Genomic DNA, 12,461 nt, shown 5'->3' on the forward strand with positions numbered 1-12,461 from the left:
TTATGTTTTCCAGAATTTTTTATTTTTTATTTATTATTATTTTTTTAAATGTTTTATTTATTTCTGAGAGAGAGGGAGAGAGAGATAGAGAGAGAGAGAGAGAGCGAGCAGGGGAGGGTCAGAGAGAGAGGGAGTCACAGACTGAAACAGGCTCCAGGCTCCGAGCTGGCAGTCAGCACAGAGCCCGACGCGTGGCTCGAACCCACGAACCGCAAGATCGTGACCTGAGCCAAAGTCGGACCCTTAACCGACTGAGCCACCCAGGCGCCCCTATGTTTTTCAGAATTTTATATGAGACTACAGTAGATACAAGTTTCTCTTTTGCAGCTCAAACTGGAAGACTACAAGGATCGCCTGAAAAATGGAGAGCAACTTAATCCAGACCAGTTGGTGAGTGGTGTATAATCCTTTGGTCACACTTGTGTTTTTTTGTTTTTTCTTAATAAAACTCTAGATGGGTTTGGTGAGAGCAAAGATTTGATAAGGCCAATAAAGAAGAGTGAATCCACTGCATTTTTCAGAAGACTTTGGTTTCTTCACTTATGAGGTCTTACAGACTTCTTTTGCACTAGCAGATGGTATGGATGGAGGTATGGGTTGCTACATAAGAGGGAAAATGTAGACTATCGCTAAACATATGGATTTAAATTAAACTTCTCTTAGGGTGAACTGAAGAGGTGGAGGGAAGACTAGCTTTCCACTGTTCACTGGTATATATAAATGTGACATCTTTCTGCTCTGAAATGTAAAAGAGTATTTATTCTAGCTTGCCTAGGTTTTCTCCTTTTGCTTCTCCTTAATCCTTTTGTGTTTTCTCCCTACTTTTCTATCCTAGATTGCCATGTCACCTCTCAGACTTGATATCTGTCCTTTTTCTTTTTTTTTTAACCTTAGTATGAAAGAGTATTTGCAACTTGTAAATATCATTTAACTTGTCTGTAGTATACCTGTTACCTGCAAGTTTTATCAAATGTGAAAGTTTTTGGAATATGAAAATTAAAAAATGCTTCACGTTTGTCTAATCGTATCTCTTGGCTAAGAAGGGACAGAATTAAAAGTTATTTGACCTAGTCTGCAGGCCTATCATCCTCATCTTTTTCAACTAAGAGTTTTGGTTGTGTGTCATAGATACTGCCATTTGAGATCTTTTCCCTTGCCACGTTGATTCCTCTTCACTGACCTAGAATTTTTGTGATGTAGTAAATATAATTTTGCTGAGGCACAGATTTGAATTGTGTGAGCTCTGAGAATGATGTGCTCACATAGCTGATGAGAGGACTTAGCTGGACATCCAGCATTTCAACATAGCTTTGTTCTCAAAGTAGTCGTGGCATGTTCAGTAACTTTTAAAGTGATGGTATTTGTGTGTGTAAGTATCCTTGAAGGAAGTGTTCTGATATGGTAGTATTCTTGATTTTGGGGAAATATGGGTGTGAGGGGGAGGGAGGTTGGTGGTTTTCATGGTAGCTCTCTAGAAAAGTTCAAGGACATGTATTTCAGAGATCTGGCCAGTAAACTGTGGTCTAAGTATTTCATTGCTGTTTTCATAACTACATGTTGCTTCTGTAGCATTAACTTTGTTTCTCGAGTTAAATGCTGACTACTGCCAAATTTATGTTGCCAATAGATAAGCCCTTGGAACTCGAGATTTCTGTGTTCATTTGCTTATTTCGCACCTCCACACCCCCAAAACCTGTTCCTGCTCTAATCTTAGTGATGTCAGTTAATGGCGTGGGGAACTAAAAGGATGGAGTTGCCAAAAACCTTGGAGACTTTCTCATCTATTTCCTGATACCACACATCTAGCCTATTAGCAAGGTCAGTTCTACCTTCAAAGTAAATCCGGAAACTGGCCATTTCTCAAATCTGCCTCTGCCATCCGGGTCTAAGCCACATCATCTTTCACATACATTACTGTGAGAGCTTCCTCACAGGTTTTTGTATTTCTGCTCTATCCCCAAGCCTGTTCTCAGCATGGTAGCCTCAGTCATCCTGTTCGGATGCAAGTCAGTTGGTCATTCCTCTGTTCAACTCTCCATTGGTTCCCATCTTGTGGCAGAATGTCTTCACTGTGGCCTACACAGTCCTACAAAATATTCTCACTACTTCCTTTCACATCTTTATTTCATTTCCTGCACTTCTTTTATCCCTTTCCAGCTTCATTCTGGCTACATTGTTCTTCTTGCTGTTACTCAAACATCCCAGGCACGCTTCTGCTTTGGGGCTTTTTGCACTTTGTGCTGTTCCTCCTGCCTGGGATGCTTTTTCCCCAGGTGTCTAAATGGCTCAGTTTCCCACTTCCCTCAGCTTTTTATTTGAAGGTCATCTCAGTAAGGCTTGTCCTGACAACACTATACCTCCATTTCTCCATCCACACTCCTTAGCTCTTTGCCTTGCTTCAGTTTTTTAAACTAGTAGTGCTTCTCTGACAGACTATAAAGTTTATTTTCTCTTTCTCTTAAAAGGTAAGTTTCATTAAAGTAGAGATTCTCTCTGTTCATTGCTGTTTTCCTAGTACTTAGGATAGTTGAGAGAATATAGTACACCTGTAAAATATTTATTATGAAAGGATTTACTAAATATAAAATGAATGTTATATTTTAGGTAAAATTAAGCGTAAAGTTTGTGGTACTTTTCTTTGTACTTTTTTTTAAAACATTTATTCATTTTTGACAGACAAAGTGTGAGTGGGGGAGGGGTAAAGAGAGAGGGAGACACAGAATCTGAAACAGGCTCCAGACTGAGCCGTCAGCACAGAACCTGATGCAGGGTTCTAACACATGGACCGCAAGATCATGACCTGAGCTAAAGTTGGATGTTTAACTGACTGAGCCATGCAGGTGCCCTACTTTTTTTTGTTCTTTAAAATTTATTTTAGAGAGAGAGAGTACAGGCAGGGTAGGGGCAGAGAGAGAGAGAGAAAAGCCCAAGCAGGCTCTGCACTGTCGGCACAGAGCCTGATATGGGGTACTGTCACATGAGTGTGAGATCATGACCTGAGCCAAAATCAAGAGTTGGATGCTTAGCTGACTGAGCCACCCAGGTGCCCTTAGTTTGTGTTACTTTTGGGAACTAACATCTCCTCATATAAGCAATAGATATTTAAGGTAGAAATTTAGAAAATGTAGATAAATTGGAAGAAAAAAAATCTGTAATCTGATCCTTCTGAGAACCGTCATCAGTAGTGTAGTATTTAATTAAGAAGTTCTAAGTTTAGTTTTTAAAGTTGGTAATAATTCACACAGTTAAGAAATTAGGAAATTGTTTAAAAGACACAGTGTTTCTTTCACCTTGTCCTTCCTCTGTTCAGTTCTTATCTTACAAAGTAAGACGCTGAGATTATGACCTGAGCTGAAATCACGAGTTGGATGCTCAACCCACTGAACCACCCAGGCGCCCCACTTTCTGTTTATTTTTAATTATGTGTGGTTGTATTTTCCCAGTTTACTTTTAATTAAGTTAGCTAGTGTTTTTGTTTTTTTTTTTTTAAGTTCTGGGTTTATTTTAGTTTTTCTCTTTTTTTGCTTTCCTTTGTTTTATTTGCTTCACTTTCTAACTTTGAATTAAGTGTTTAATTTGTTTTTTTTTTTCCATTGGTTTGCATTTAAGGCTGTGAATTTTCCTTCAAGTACTGCTTTAGCTATAAGTTTGATACTGTATTTTCAATATTGTTGGTTAAAAATTTTGTAATTTCAGTTTGTATATCTTCTTTAACCCAAGAGGTATTCTTAATATTGTAAATAAAGCTTTCTATGATCTGCATGGCTATTGTAATCCTTTTAATAGTAACTCTAACCTGTCAAGACTAAGGTAAAGACTAATGATATTTCATTGAGATTTCTAACATAAACCTAGATTTTTTTTCCTTTGAAACAGTAAGAAGATTGTTTAGTGAAGTTTTTTAGAGTCCCATTTATAACTTTAATATTTATTTGGGTTCAGATCTGGATTTAAAATGGAGAACTGTGATTCAAGTGAGTGCTTGAGCAAAACGCAAAGGGGTTTGAGCTTTGAGCTTCAGTAAAATTTTTATTTAAAAAATTAAGATTTGGTGTCCATCTCTAGTGGCTAAACTCTGACCCTATGTTATATTTAATGCATAATGCACAATCATTAAATAATATGAAATCTTTTCTGCTTTGTAGTCCTACAGCACTTGGCCTTGTCAAGGCAAACCACTCAAATGTTACATGGGCTTCCTAATTAATATCCTTGTCTTGAGACCTTCCTTTTCACTCCACCAAGCCTACTCCCTCCAGTCCCCCTCTTTTTTTTTAAAAACAAATCTCAGTATATGATTCTATTCAAAAGTTTAAAAATTATATTGAGAATTTTAGCATATTTTCTTAAAACTTAAAAAAAAATTTTTTAATGTTTATTTTTAAGAGAGACAGACAGAGTACAAGTGGGTGAGGGGCAGAGAGAGAGAGAGACACAAGGTGAAGCAGGCTCCAGGCTCTGAGCTGTCAGCACAGAGCCTGACGCGAGGCTCAAACTCACAAACTGAGATCATGACCTGAGCTGAAGTCGGACGCTTAACTGAATGAGCCACCCAGGCACTCCTTAAAACTTTTTTTTAAAACTGTATTTATTTTGAGAGAGAAAGAGCATGTGCGTGTGCATGCCAGTAGGGGAGGGCCCAGAGAGCAGGAGAGAGTACTGTCAGCACAGACCCTGACTTGGGGCTTGATCTCACTTGAGATCATGACCTGAGCCAAAATCAAGAGTCGGACACTTAACTGACTAAGCCACCTAGGCGCCTCAAGAATCTTTAGCATTTTTGAGGCTAAAATTATGTTGCAAACTGTGTTTTATTAATTCAACCATAATATATTAAGTACTTACACTGGGAGAGTCTGTGCTTAAAATCTAGGGTTATAATGTAAGGGAAAAATATGATCCTTGCCCTCACAGATATAGTGTGATGGGAAAGAGAGGTAGGAAATAAGTAAATAAAAATGTGATGGTGTTAGGGTGTGAGGTACAGAGTGATAATGGATTGTAATGAGGAATTTAACCTAGTTTGGAGAATTGAGGACAGCTTCCTTGAGAAAGAAGTGCTTTAGTTAAGACCTAAAAAATGAGCAGGACTTAGCAAGTTAAAATGGGGAAGGAGAAAGAAGAGCAGGCTAGGAGGATGCTAGCATGTGTAAAAGTCCTGAGTAGGGAAAGAATGTTTTTACAAAGAGCCTTTCTAGGAAACTGGAAAGAAAGCCAGTATGGATGGAGTGATGTAGTTGGAATGGGAAAGCCACAGGTACATCTTTATTTCCCATTTAAAGACTGTGTTTTTTCTTAGGGTCATCAGAAATGATACAGATAGGTTTTAAGCAGAAAATAACCAGACTTGTAATGCATAAAATCACCTTTTAGGGTGAATAATGGTTTGGAGGTGGTAAGTGTGGGTGTAAGAAGACTAGATAATGATTGGCTGTAGTCTAGGTCAAAGGTTATAGGTACCTTGCTGGTACTAAAGTAGCAAGCAAAGGAGTTTGGGTAAAGTAGATTCAAGAGAGAGAATCAACATAGCTTGGTGACAGTATGTAGTATACGGAAGAGCCAAGAATGGGTACTAGGTTTCTGGCTTGAACACTTGGATGGATGGCGGAACCATTTATTAGGCTTGGAAACTCTGGAGGAGAAGATGGTTTTGGGAGGAGAGGATAAAAAGCTCAATTTTGAACCATTGATTAAAAAAATTTTTTTTAATATTTATTTTTGAGAGAGCATGTGAGAGCATGAGCGGGGGAGGGGCAGGTAGAGAGGAAGACAGAGAATCTGAAGCAGGCTCCAGGCTCAGGGCTGTCAGCACAGAGTCCAATGTGGGGCTTGAACTCATGAGCCATGAAATCATGACCTGAGCTGAAGTCAGACGCTTAACTGAGCTACCTAGGTACCCCAGGACCATTGATTTTTAATGTGAATTAAAACATTAATTCATATTAATGTTCACATTAATGTGAAATATTAAGGGGTGGGTAATATCTAATAAGTATTTGAGTTATAGACCTGGAGCACAAAGAAGTTTAGTCTACAGATAACTTCATGGTTGCTAATTGAAACCGTAAGAAAAGATGAGCATATCTTGGGTGAGAATATAGAAACGAGAAAAGCCTAGGACAGAGTACTGAGGAACTTTGACATTTAATGTTTGATTAATAAGGCTAAAAATATTTATAGTGAAGTTACTTTAGGGTCTGGTATCATTTTGAGTGATTTGAATTGGCCAGCATCTCTGTGATGTAGGTCCTTTTTATTTCGCAAGTGCTAAAAACCGGGGTGAGAGAAGTTTATGGAAAAATTACTGGCAAATAAAAAGCTGGAGAAATGAGAGAAAAATGGAAGTTTAGTGTTATTAAAAACATGTTTGTAGAGCCAGAGGGTGCCTTCACGTGGAAGTCTTCAGAGAAGTAAACCAGAATGAGAATTAGAAAAGATCCATGGGTTTAAAAGGCGGTATTGACATTGCTGACTTTAGCCAGGATCATTCTGGTGGAATGGTGGAAACAGAATCCAGGTTGATAAGGGCTGAAGAGGAAATGGAGACTGTGTAGACATTTTTAAAATTTTGTCTGAGACTGAAAGGAGGTGGTTGCCAGAAAAGCACTTTTTATTTTTCTTATTTAGGTTGGAGGAGACTTGAACTTTTATTTATTTATTTATTTATTTATTTATTTATTTATTTATTTGTACTTACTTATGTTTTTGAGAGGGTGTGAGTGAGTGAGGGACAGAGACTCCTACAAGAGACGGAGAGAGTGAGAAAGAGAAGTGGAGTTCACCTGGGGCTCGTGTTTTACCTGACGCAGGGTCTGTGTTCACCTGAAGCAGGGCTTGAGCTCACCCAGTGTGGGACTTGAACTCAGGAACTGTGAGATCATGACCTGAACCAAAGGCGGCATATGCTTAACAACTGAGCCACCCAGGCTTCCAAGACTTGAACTTTTTAAGTATTGGTTTTAGAGTCAACAGAGAGAGAGAAATTCGAGATTTTTAAAAGGGAATCATTGAGTAAGATTTGTTATGAAGGCATAATTGAAAAGGGTCTAGGGCACAGGTAGAAGGAGATTTCCTCCAGGAAGCAAAAAAAGGGAGGAAGAAAGGATGGAATCACATTGGATGATGGGAAGTTAAGGTAGTTACCATTTGATGCTGCTTTTCTTGAATTAAAGTTAATACCATTTGGGAGTAAATGTGAGGGGTTATTCCCTTCTGGTTGTATATACCTCTGAGGGCTGTATACTATCATTATGTTATCTGTGCAAGGTTTGAAAACCTATTTGCTTTTTTTTATTATGAAATAATATGGTTCCACAAAGTGTCGCTTCTCGGTTATATTGTATAATAAAGCAAGCATCAGAATCCACCACTCAACTCTAATAATACATTACCAACACCACCAAGGCTCCTTTCCAGTACTTTCTCTTTACTATAACCTGACTCTGAACTCCCCACTGCCATTTCTTTGTTTTATTTTAATAGCACTTGTTTGTTGCCCTTAAATCTGTTAGAGTTGCTTTTTCGTACCTTATAATGTTTTCATACTGTGTGTTCTGCAGTTTGTCTTTTTCACTCACTATGTTTAGGATATTTATATTAATGAAAGTAGTTATATTTTATTTGCTTTTCTCTACTTAGTAGTAGTTTGTAAGTAGATGATGTTCTACTCTGAACAATCTTATATGTGTTATTGAGACACAAGTATGAAATTTTTCAGGGTATACCTGAAGAATTATCTGTCAGGGACTGTAGAGTATGCCCATAGTTAACTTCGTAGGTAAAAATGCCAAACTTTTCCAAAATTATTGTACTAATTTATGCTAATACTGGTAGTATGTAGTTACATGATAGTATATAGGTATACTCTATACCTTTGTAAAGACTTAGTGTATCAGACTGTTTTAAAACAGTTTAAGTACCATATTCAGATCATAAAATTAACCCGTTCTAAGTATATAAGACAATGCTTTATAGTAAATTTGTAGAGTTATGCAGCTTCCTTGACAATCTAGTTTTCCAACATTTCTGTAACCCTTCCAACTTCCTTTTTGTGTGCTTATTTGCTTTCTATCTCTATAAGTTTGTCTTTTCTGGATAAGTCACATAAGATAGTCTTTCCCATATGGTTTATTTGTGTAATGATTTATGTTTTTGAGGTTCATCCTTGGTGTGGTGTATATCATTAACTCATTCCTTTTTATTGCTGATGAGTATTACTTTGAATGGTTATACCACATTTTGTCTATCTATTTAGCAGTTGCTGGATATTTGGATTGTTTTTATTTGGGGCCATAATGAATATGCTGCTATACAAATTTGCATGTAAGTCCTTATAGGGATATATGTTTTCATTTCTTTTGGGTAGGTACCTAGAAGTGGGATACTGTATTATGTTTTTTTTTTTAAATATTTATTTTTTAGAGAGAGATAGAGACAGCATGAGCAGGGGAGGGTCAGAGAGAGAGGGAGACATAGAATCTGAAGCAGGCTCCAGGCTCTGAGCTAGTTGTCAGCACAGAGCCCGATGCGGGTCTTGAATCCACGAACCGTGAGATCATGACCTGAGCTGAAGTCGGATGCTTAACCGACTGAGTCACCCAGGCGCCCCTGTATTACTTTAAATATGGAGACTTTAAAATACTGTATATCTTTATGTGGTTGGACAAGTTTCCCATCTTGTTCTGTTTCATATTAGTCCTTTGTTTTTCCATTTAAAGTCTCATTAAAAAAATCTATGCCTTTCCTAGATAAACTTTGTTTATCTATGAAATCTTAAGAAAATTTGCCCCTTAAATTTACAGTATTTTGGGAGTCCCTGGGTGGCTCAATCAATTCAGGTCTTGATCTTAGGGTCATGAGTTCAAGCCCTGTGTTGGGCATGGAACCTACTTAAAAAAATTTACAATATGGGAGAACCTGGGTGGCTTAGGCTGTTGAGAGTCACTTTGGCTCAGGTTATGAACTTGCTGCTCTTGGGTTTGAGACCCACATCGGGCTCTGTGCTGACAGATCAGAGCCTGGAGACTGCTTTGGATTCTGTGTCTTCCTCTCTCTCTGTCCCTTCCTCCCTCCCTCTGCTCCCCCCTCAAAAATAAATAAACATTAAAAAAAGTTACAATATTTTTGTTATACTTTATTTTGTCTGTTATAGGTAATTGTTTACAAGTCTCTTCTACCATAGTACAAATTTCCTAAAGTTGCTTATTTATCTGTGTGATCCTCATTCTGTTACTTGTATACTATATTTGAGTAGTGAATGGATATTGACAGAGGAATCCTATTGGCTCATTGCTCTTAAAAACTACAGGTCTGGGGTGCCTGGGTGGCTTAGTTGGTTAAGCATCCAGCTTTAGCTCAGGTCATGATCTCATGGGATTAAGCCCTGTGTCAGACTCTGTGATGACAGCTCAGAGCCTGGAGCCTGCTTCTGATTCTGTTTCTCCCTCTCTGACCCTTTCCTGCTCTCATTCTGTCTCTCTCTCTCTCAAAAATAAACATTAAAAAAAAAAACACACCACAGGTCTCTCTGACCTTACACTTTATAGTTAGGTCTGTTATTATGGCTCAGAGTTGTAGCATAAAAATGGAATCTTAAAATTTAACTTTATATAATGTCTAAAAATGCTCTCTCCCTACTTTTTTGAATATGGCTAGTTCATAAAGTCTTAAGTCTTCTCTACTCTTTTCATAGGATCACTTATTTTTGACATATTTGTATTAAGTAGTTAACAGAATTGATGTTTTCTTATCCTATTTGGTAGGAAGCGGTGGAGAAATATGAAGAAGTATTACATAACTTAGAATTTGCCAAGGAACTTCAGAAAACCTTTTCTGGACTGAGCCAAGATGTGAGTATCTTTTCTTTGTTATTCCTGAAAACACTTAACCGTGGATTTTGAAGAAAATATTAGCGTTCATTAATGGTTTTCAGTTACCTCCATCTTATTCCTGCTGATATTTTATTGAGGGTAAGGGGTTGACAATAGCTATTGAAGAACTAGTGTTTTCAGATTTCCGGAGTCTCAAGAGAGCACAAATGGCATCTGAATATGAGACACTGTGAAGAAAGCATTGTCCGATGTGTATTCACTGTGGAGTTGTAGAAATTATTGAGAAGGGGAATAAAAGCTATTTTGATGGATACATTTTACAAAAGAGATTTTAGAATATAGGCTTGTAAATGTGTATAACACAGGTTTGTAAGGTTAGCATTATTTAACATATAAAGGGACAGAATTGGTAGATTCTTGTTCTTGAGACCATGACAGTTATTACCAGGAAGATTTGTGATTCATGTTAAATAGAGTTAAATCTGGTATCACAGCTTGTTAGGGTCTCTGTTGGCAATCCAAACTTTTGTTTCTGACAGATTTAGTCAGTAATTAATATGCAGCCTTAAGCCTTCACTAATATATTCTTCTCTGTTTTAGAATTGTATTAGAAGGCCCTTTAAAGATCATCTTTTAACAATTAAGAAATATTTTTGTAAATTCATTTCTGGGGTGGGGAGCATGCTTCATAAAATAGTCTCTTCAACTTTTTGGATATTTTCTTCTTGTGTGGTGAACTGAAATTCTCTTCTCCATTCTTCTGGCATCAAAAACTTCCAAAAAACAAACAAACAACAAACAAACCCAACACATCATTTCTAGGCTGAAGACATCCAGCATCTTTTTATAACATTGTTGCTCTCTCTGGATGTTTGACTTAATTAACTCTTAAAAGGTAGTGTGTAAATCTAAGATAACCTACTATAGAGCCATTACCTTCTGCTTTCTAGATAATTCTGTTGATACAACTCTAAGATGATATTAGCTCTTTTTGTCAACCATAGCATATTTTAACTCATGGTTACTCATTTATCACTTAATTTTAGTGCTTTCTGTGAATTCCACAGTTATTAAGTATTTCTAGGCTATTTTAGATACTTCTAAATTGATTTTTTTCTTGTGATTAATCACTCCCCCATTTGTTACATTTATTTAGTTTTGACTCACTTTACTATAAAAAGATAGTTCATGTCTTTCTGGTTGGCTGTTTGGAAGTACACTTCTATAATACTTAAAATTTTCTATTAACTCTGTTTACTCAAAGTTACTTGATAGTTTGTTTTTTCATTCAGGTGTTTATTTTTTCAAAGTATGTTTTATTTTTTTATTCTTTTTAGATTTAAATCTTTTTTAAAACCCCTTCTATGTGCCAGCTACTTCTGTAAGTCCACTTGATTTTTATAGCAATCTGGGAAATAGATGTATATGCCCCATTTTACAGATAAGGAATCCGATGCTCAGAACAAGAGGAACTTGTTCAAAATCATATAGCCAGTAAGAGGTAGAGTGAGGGTAGGATCCTAACTACTCTTTGCCTCTAAAAACTGTTCTTTATACAAGGATATAGTATCTGTCAGTTTTACGTGCTCTTCCACTGCTGTTGCTGGGAGGTAGTTACCAGTTCACCACATTTTGTTGCTATCCACGAGGTTATTTTTTCTAACTTGTACTGTGGCTTTACTTTCATTTTAGGTGAGATGTTAAGATAGTTTGGAACATGCCTTAATGAATAAAGACCCTGAAGGTGCTTGCCAAATACCTTCCAGCCTAGTGATTTCTTGACTTTCCTTTTACTAAAGCCTTTCTTTTGTCAAACCTGTTTTATAAGAGTCAGTTTTATAGTGTGTAGCATTTTCTTTCCTTTCAAACTAAAATTGGAAGCCTTTCTGTTCATCCCAGTTATACCTCTCTTTGTCTTCCTGACATAAGCTCTGTCCCTTGGTGGGGATTTATCATTCTAATACAGGGATCAGAAAATTTTATTATTCAATGTGATTTGTAGATAGTGGTTGACTTCATGTCTTCTGCCTGGTTTTTTTTTTTTGTTTGTTTGTTTTTGAGAGAGAGAGAGAGAGTGGGTGCAAGTGAGTGATACACAGAGAGAGAGGGAGAGAGAGAGAAGTGGGGCTTGAACTTACCCAAAGCAGGGCTTGAATTCATGAACTGTGAGATCATGACCTGAGCTGAAGTCAGATGTTTAACTGACTGAGCCACCCAGGTACCCATATCTTCTGCTGGTTTACAAACCAGTCCTCAACTGGAAGAACAGAAGAAAATGTAACCTGATTTCTTAGTTTCTATATAAATAAGGAGAAATAATTTCCTGATTTTGATCTAGAGACAGTGTACTTTCTTACTTGATACTTGATTGATTCAACAAATATTTGAGGTCTAGTCATATGTCAGGCTTTATTCTGGTCATTAGTGATATGTTAGTAAACAACAGAGATACAGTCATCACAAAGCTGAAACCTATGGGGATGCAGATAAATAAAAAGATAATCTTTTAATGTGGTAGGTACTTTGATAGGGGAAGTTCAGTGTGTCTTAAGTCCATAAGAACACTCAATCCAGCCTTGGGAATAGCTAAAGAGAGATCTGAGGTAATCCTGGGATATAAACTTGAAGATG

The 12,461-nt window shown here is 37.1% G+C and overlaps 1 protein-coding gene across 2 annotated transcripts in view; it reads left to right on the forward strand.

Annotated features, from left to right (window-relative positions):
• CAPRIN2 (caprin family member 2) overlaps window positions 1-12,461 on the forward strand; it is a 44,443-nt gene that overhangs the window by 3,181 nt on the left and 28,801 nt on the right. Inside the window, exons 2-3 of one of the 2 annotated variants that reach the window (XM_077774440.1) lie at window positions 328-390; window positions 9,762-9,848. In XM_077774440.1, coding sequence (XP_077630566.1) covers window positions 328-390; window positions 9,762-9,848 — 150 coding nt within the window. Of the gene's footprint in view, window positions 1-327; window positions 391-1,799; window positions 1,819-9,761; window positions 9,849-12,461 lie in introns of those variants that run through there. The other variant, XM_077774441.1, reaches the window with a different exon arrangement.

Source organism: Crocuta crocuta, unplaced genomic scaffold (genome assembly GCF_008692635.1).
Source record: "Crocuta crocuta isolate KB4526 unplaced genomic scaffold, BGI_CrCroc_1.0 scaffold176, whole genome shotgun sequence".
Lineage (NCBI taxonomy): Eukaryota > Metazoa > Chordata > Mammalia > Carnivora > Hyaenidae > Crocuta > Crocuta crocuta.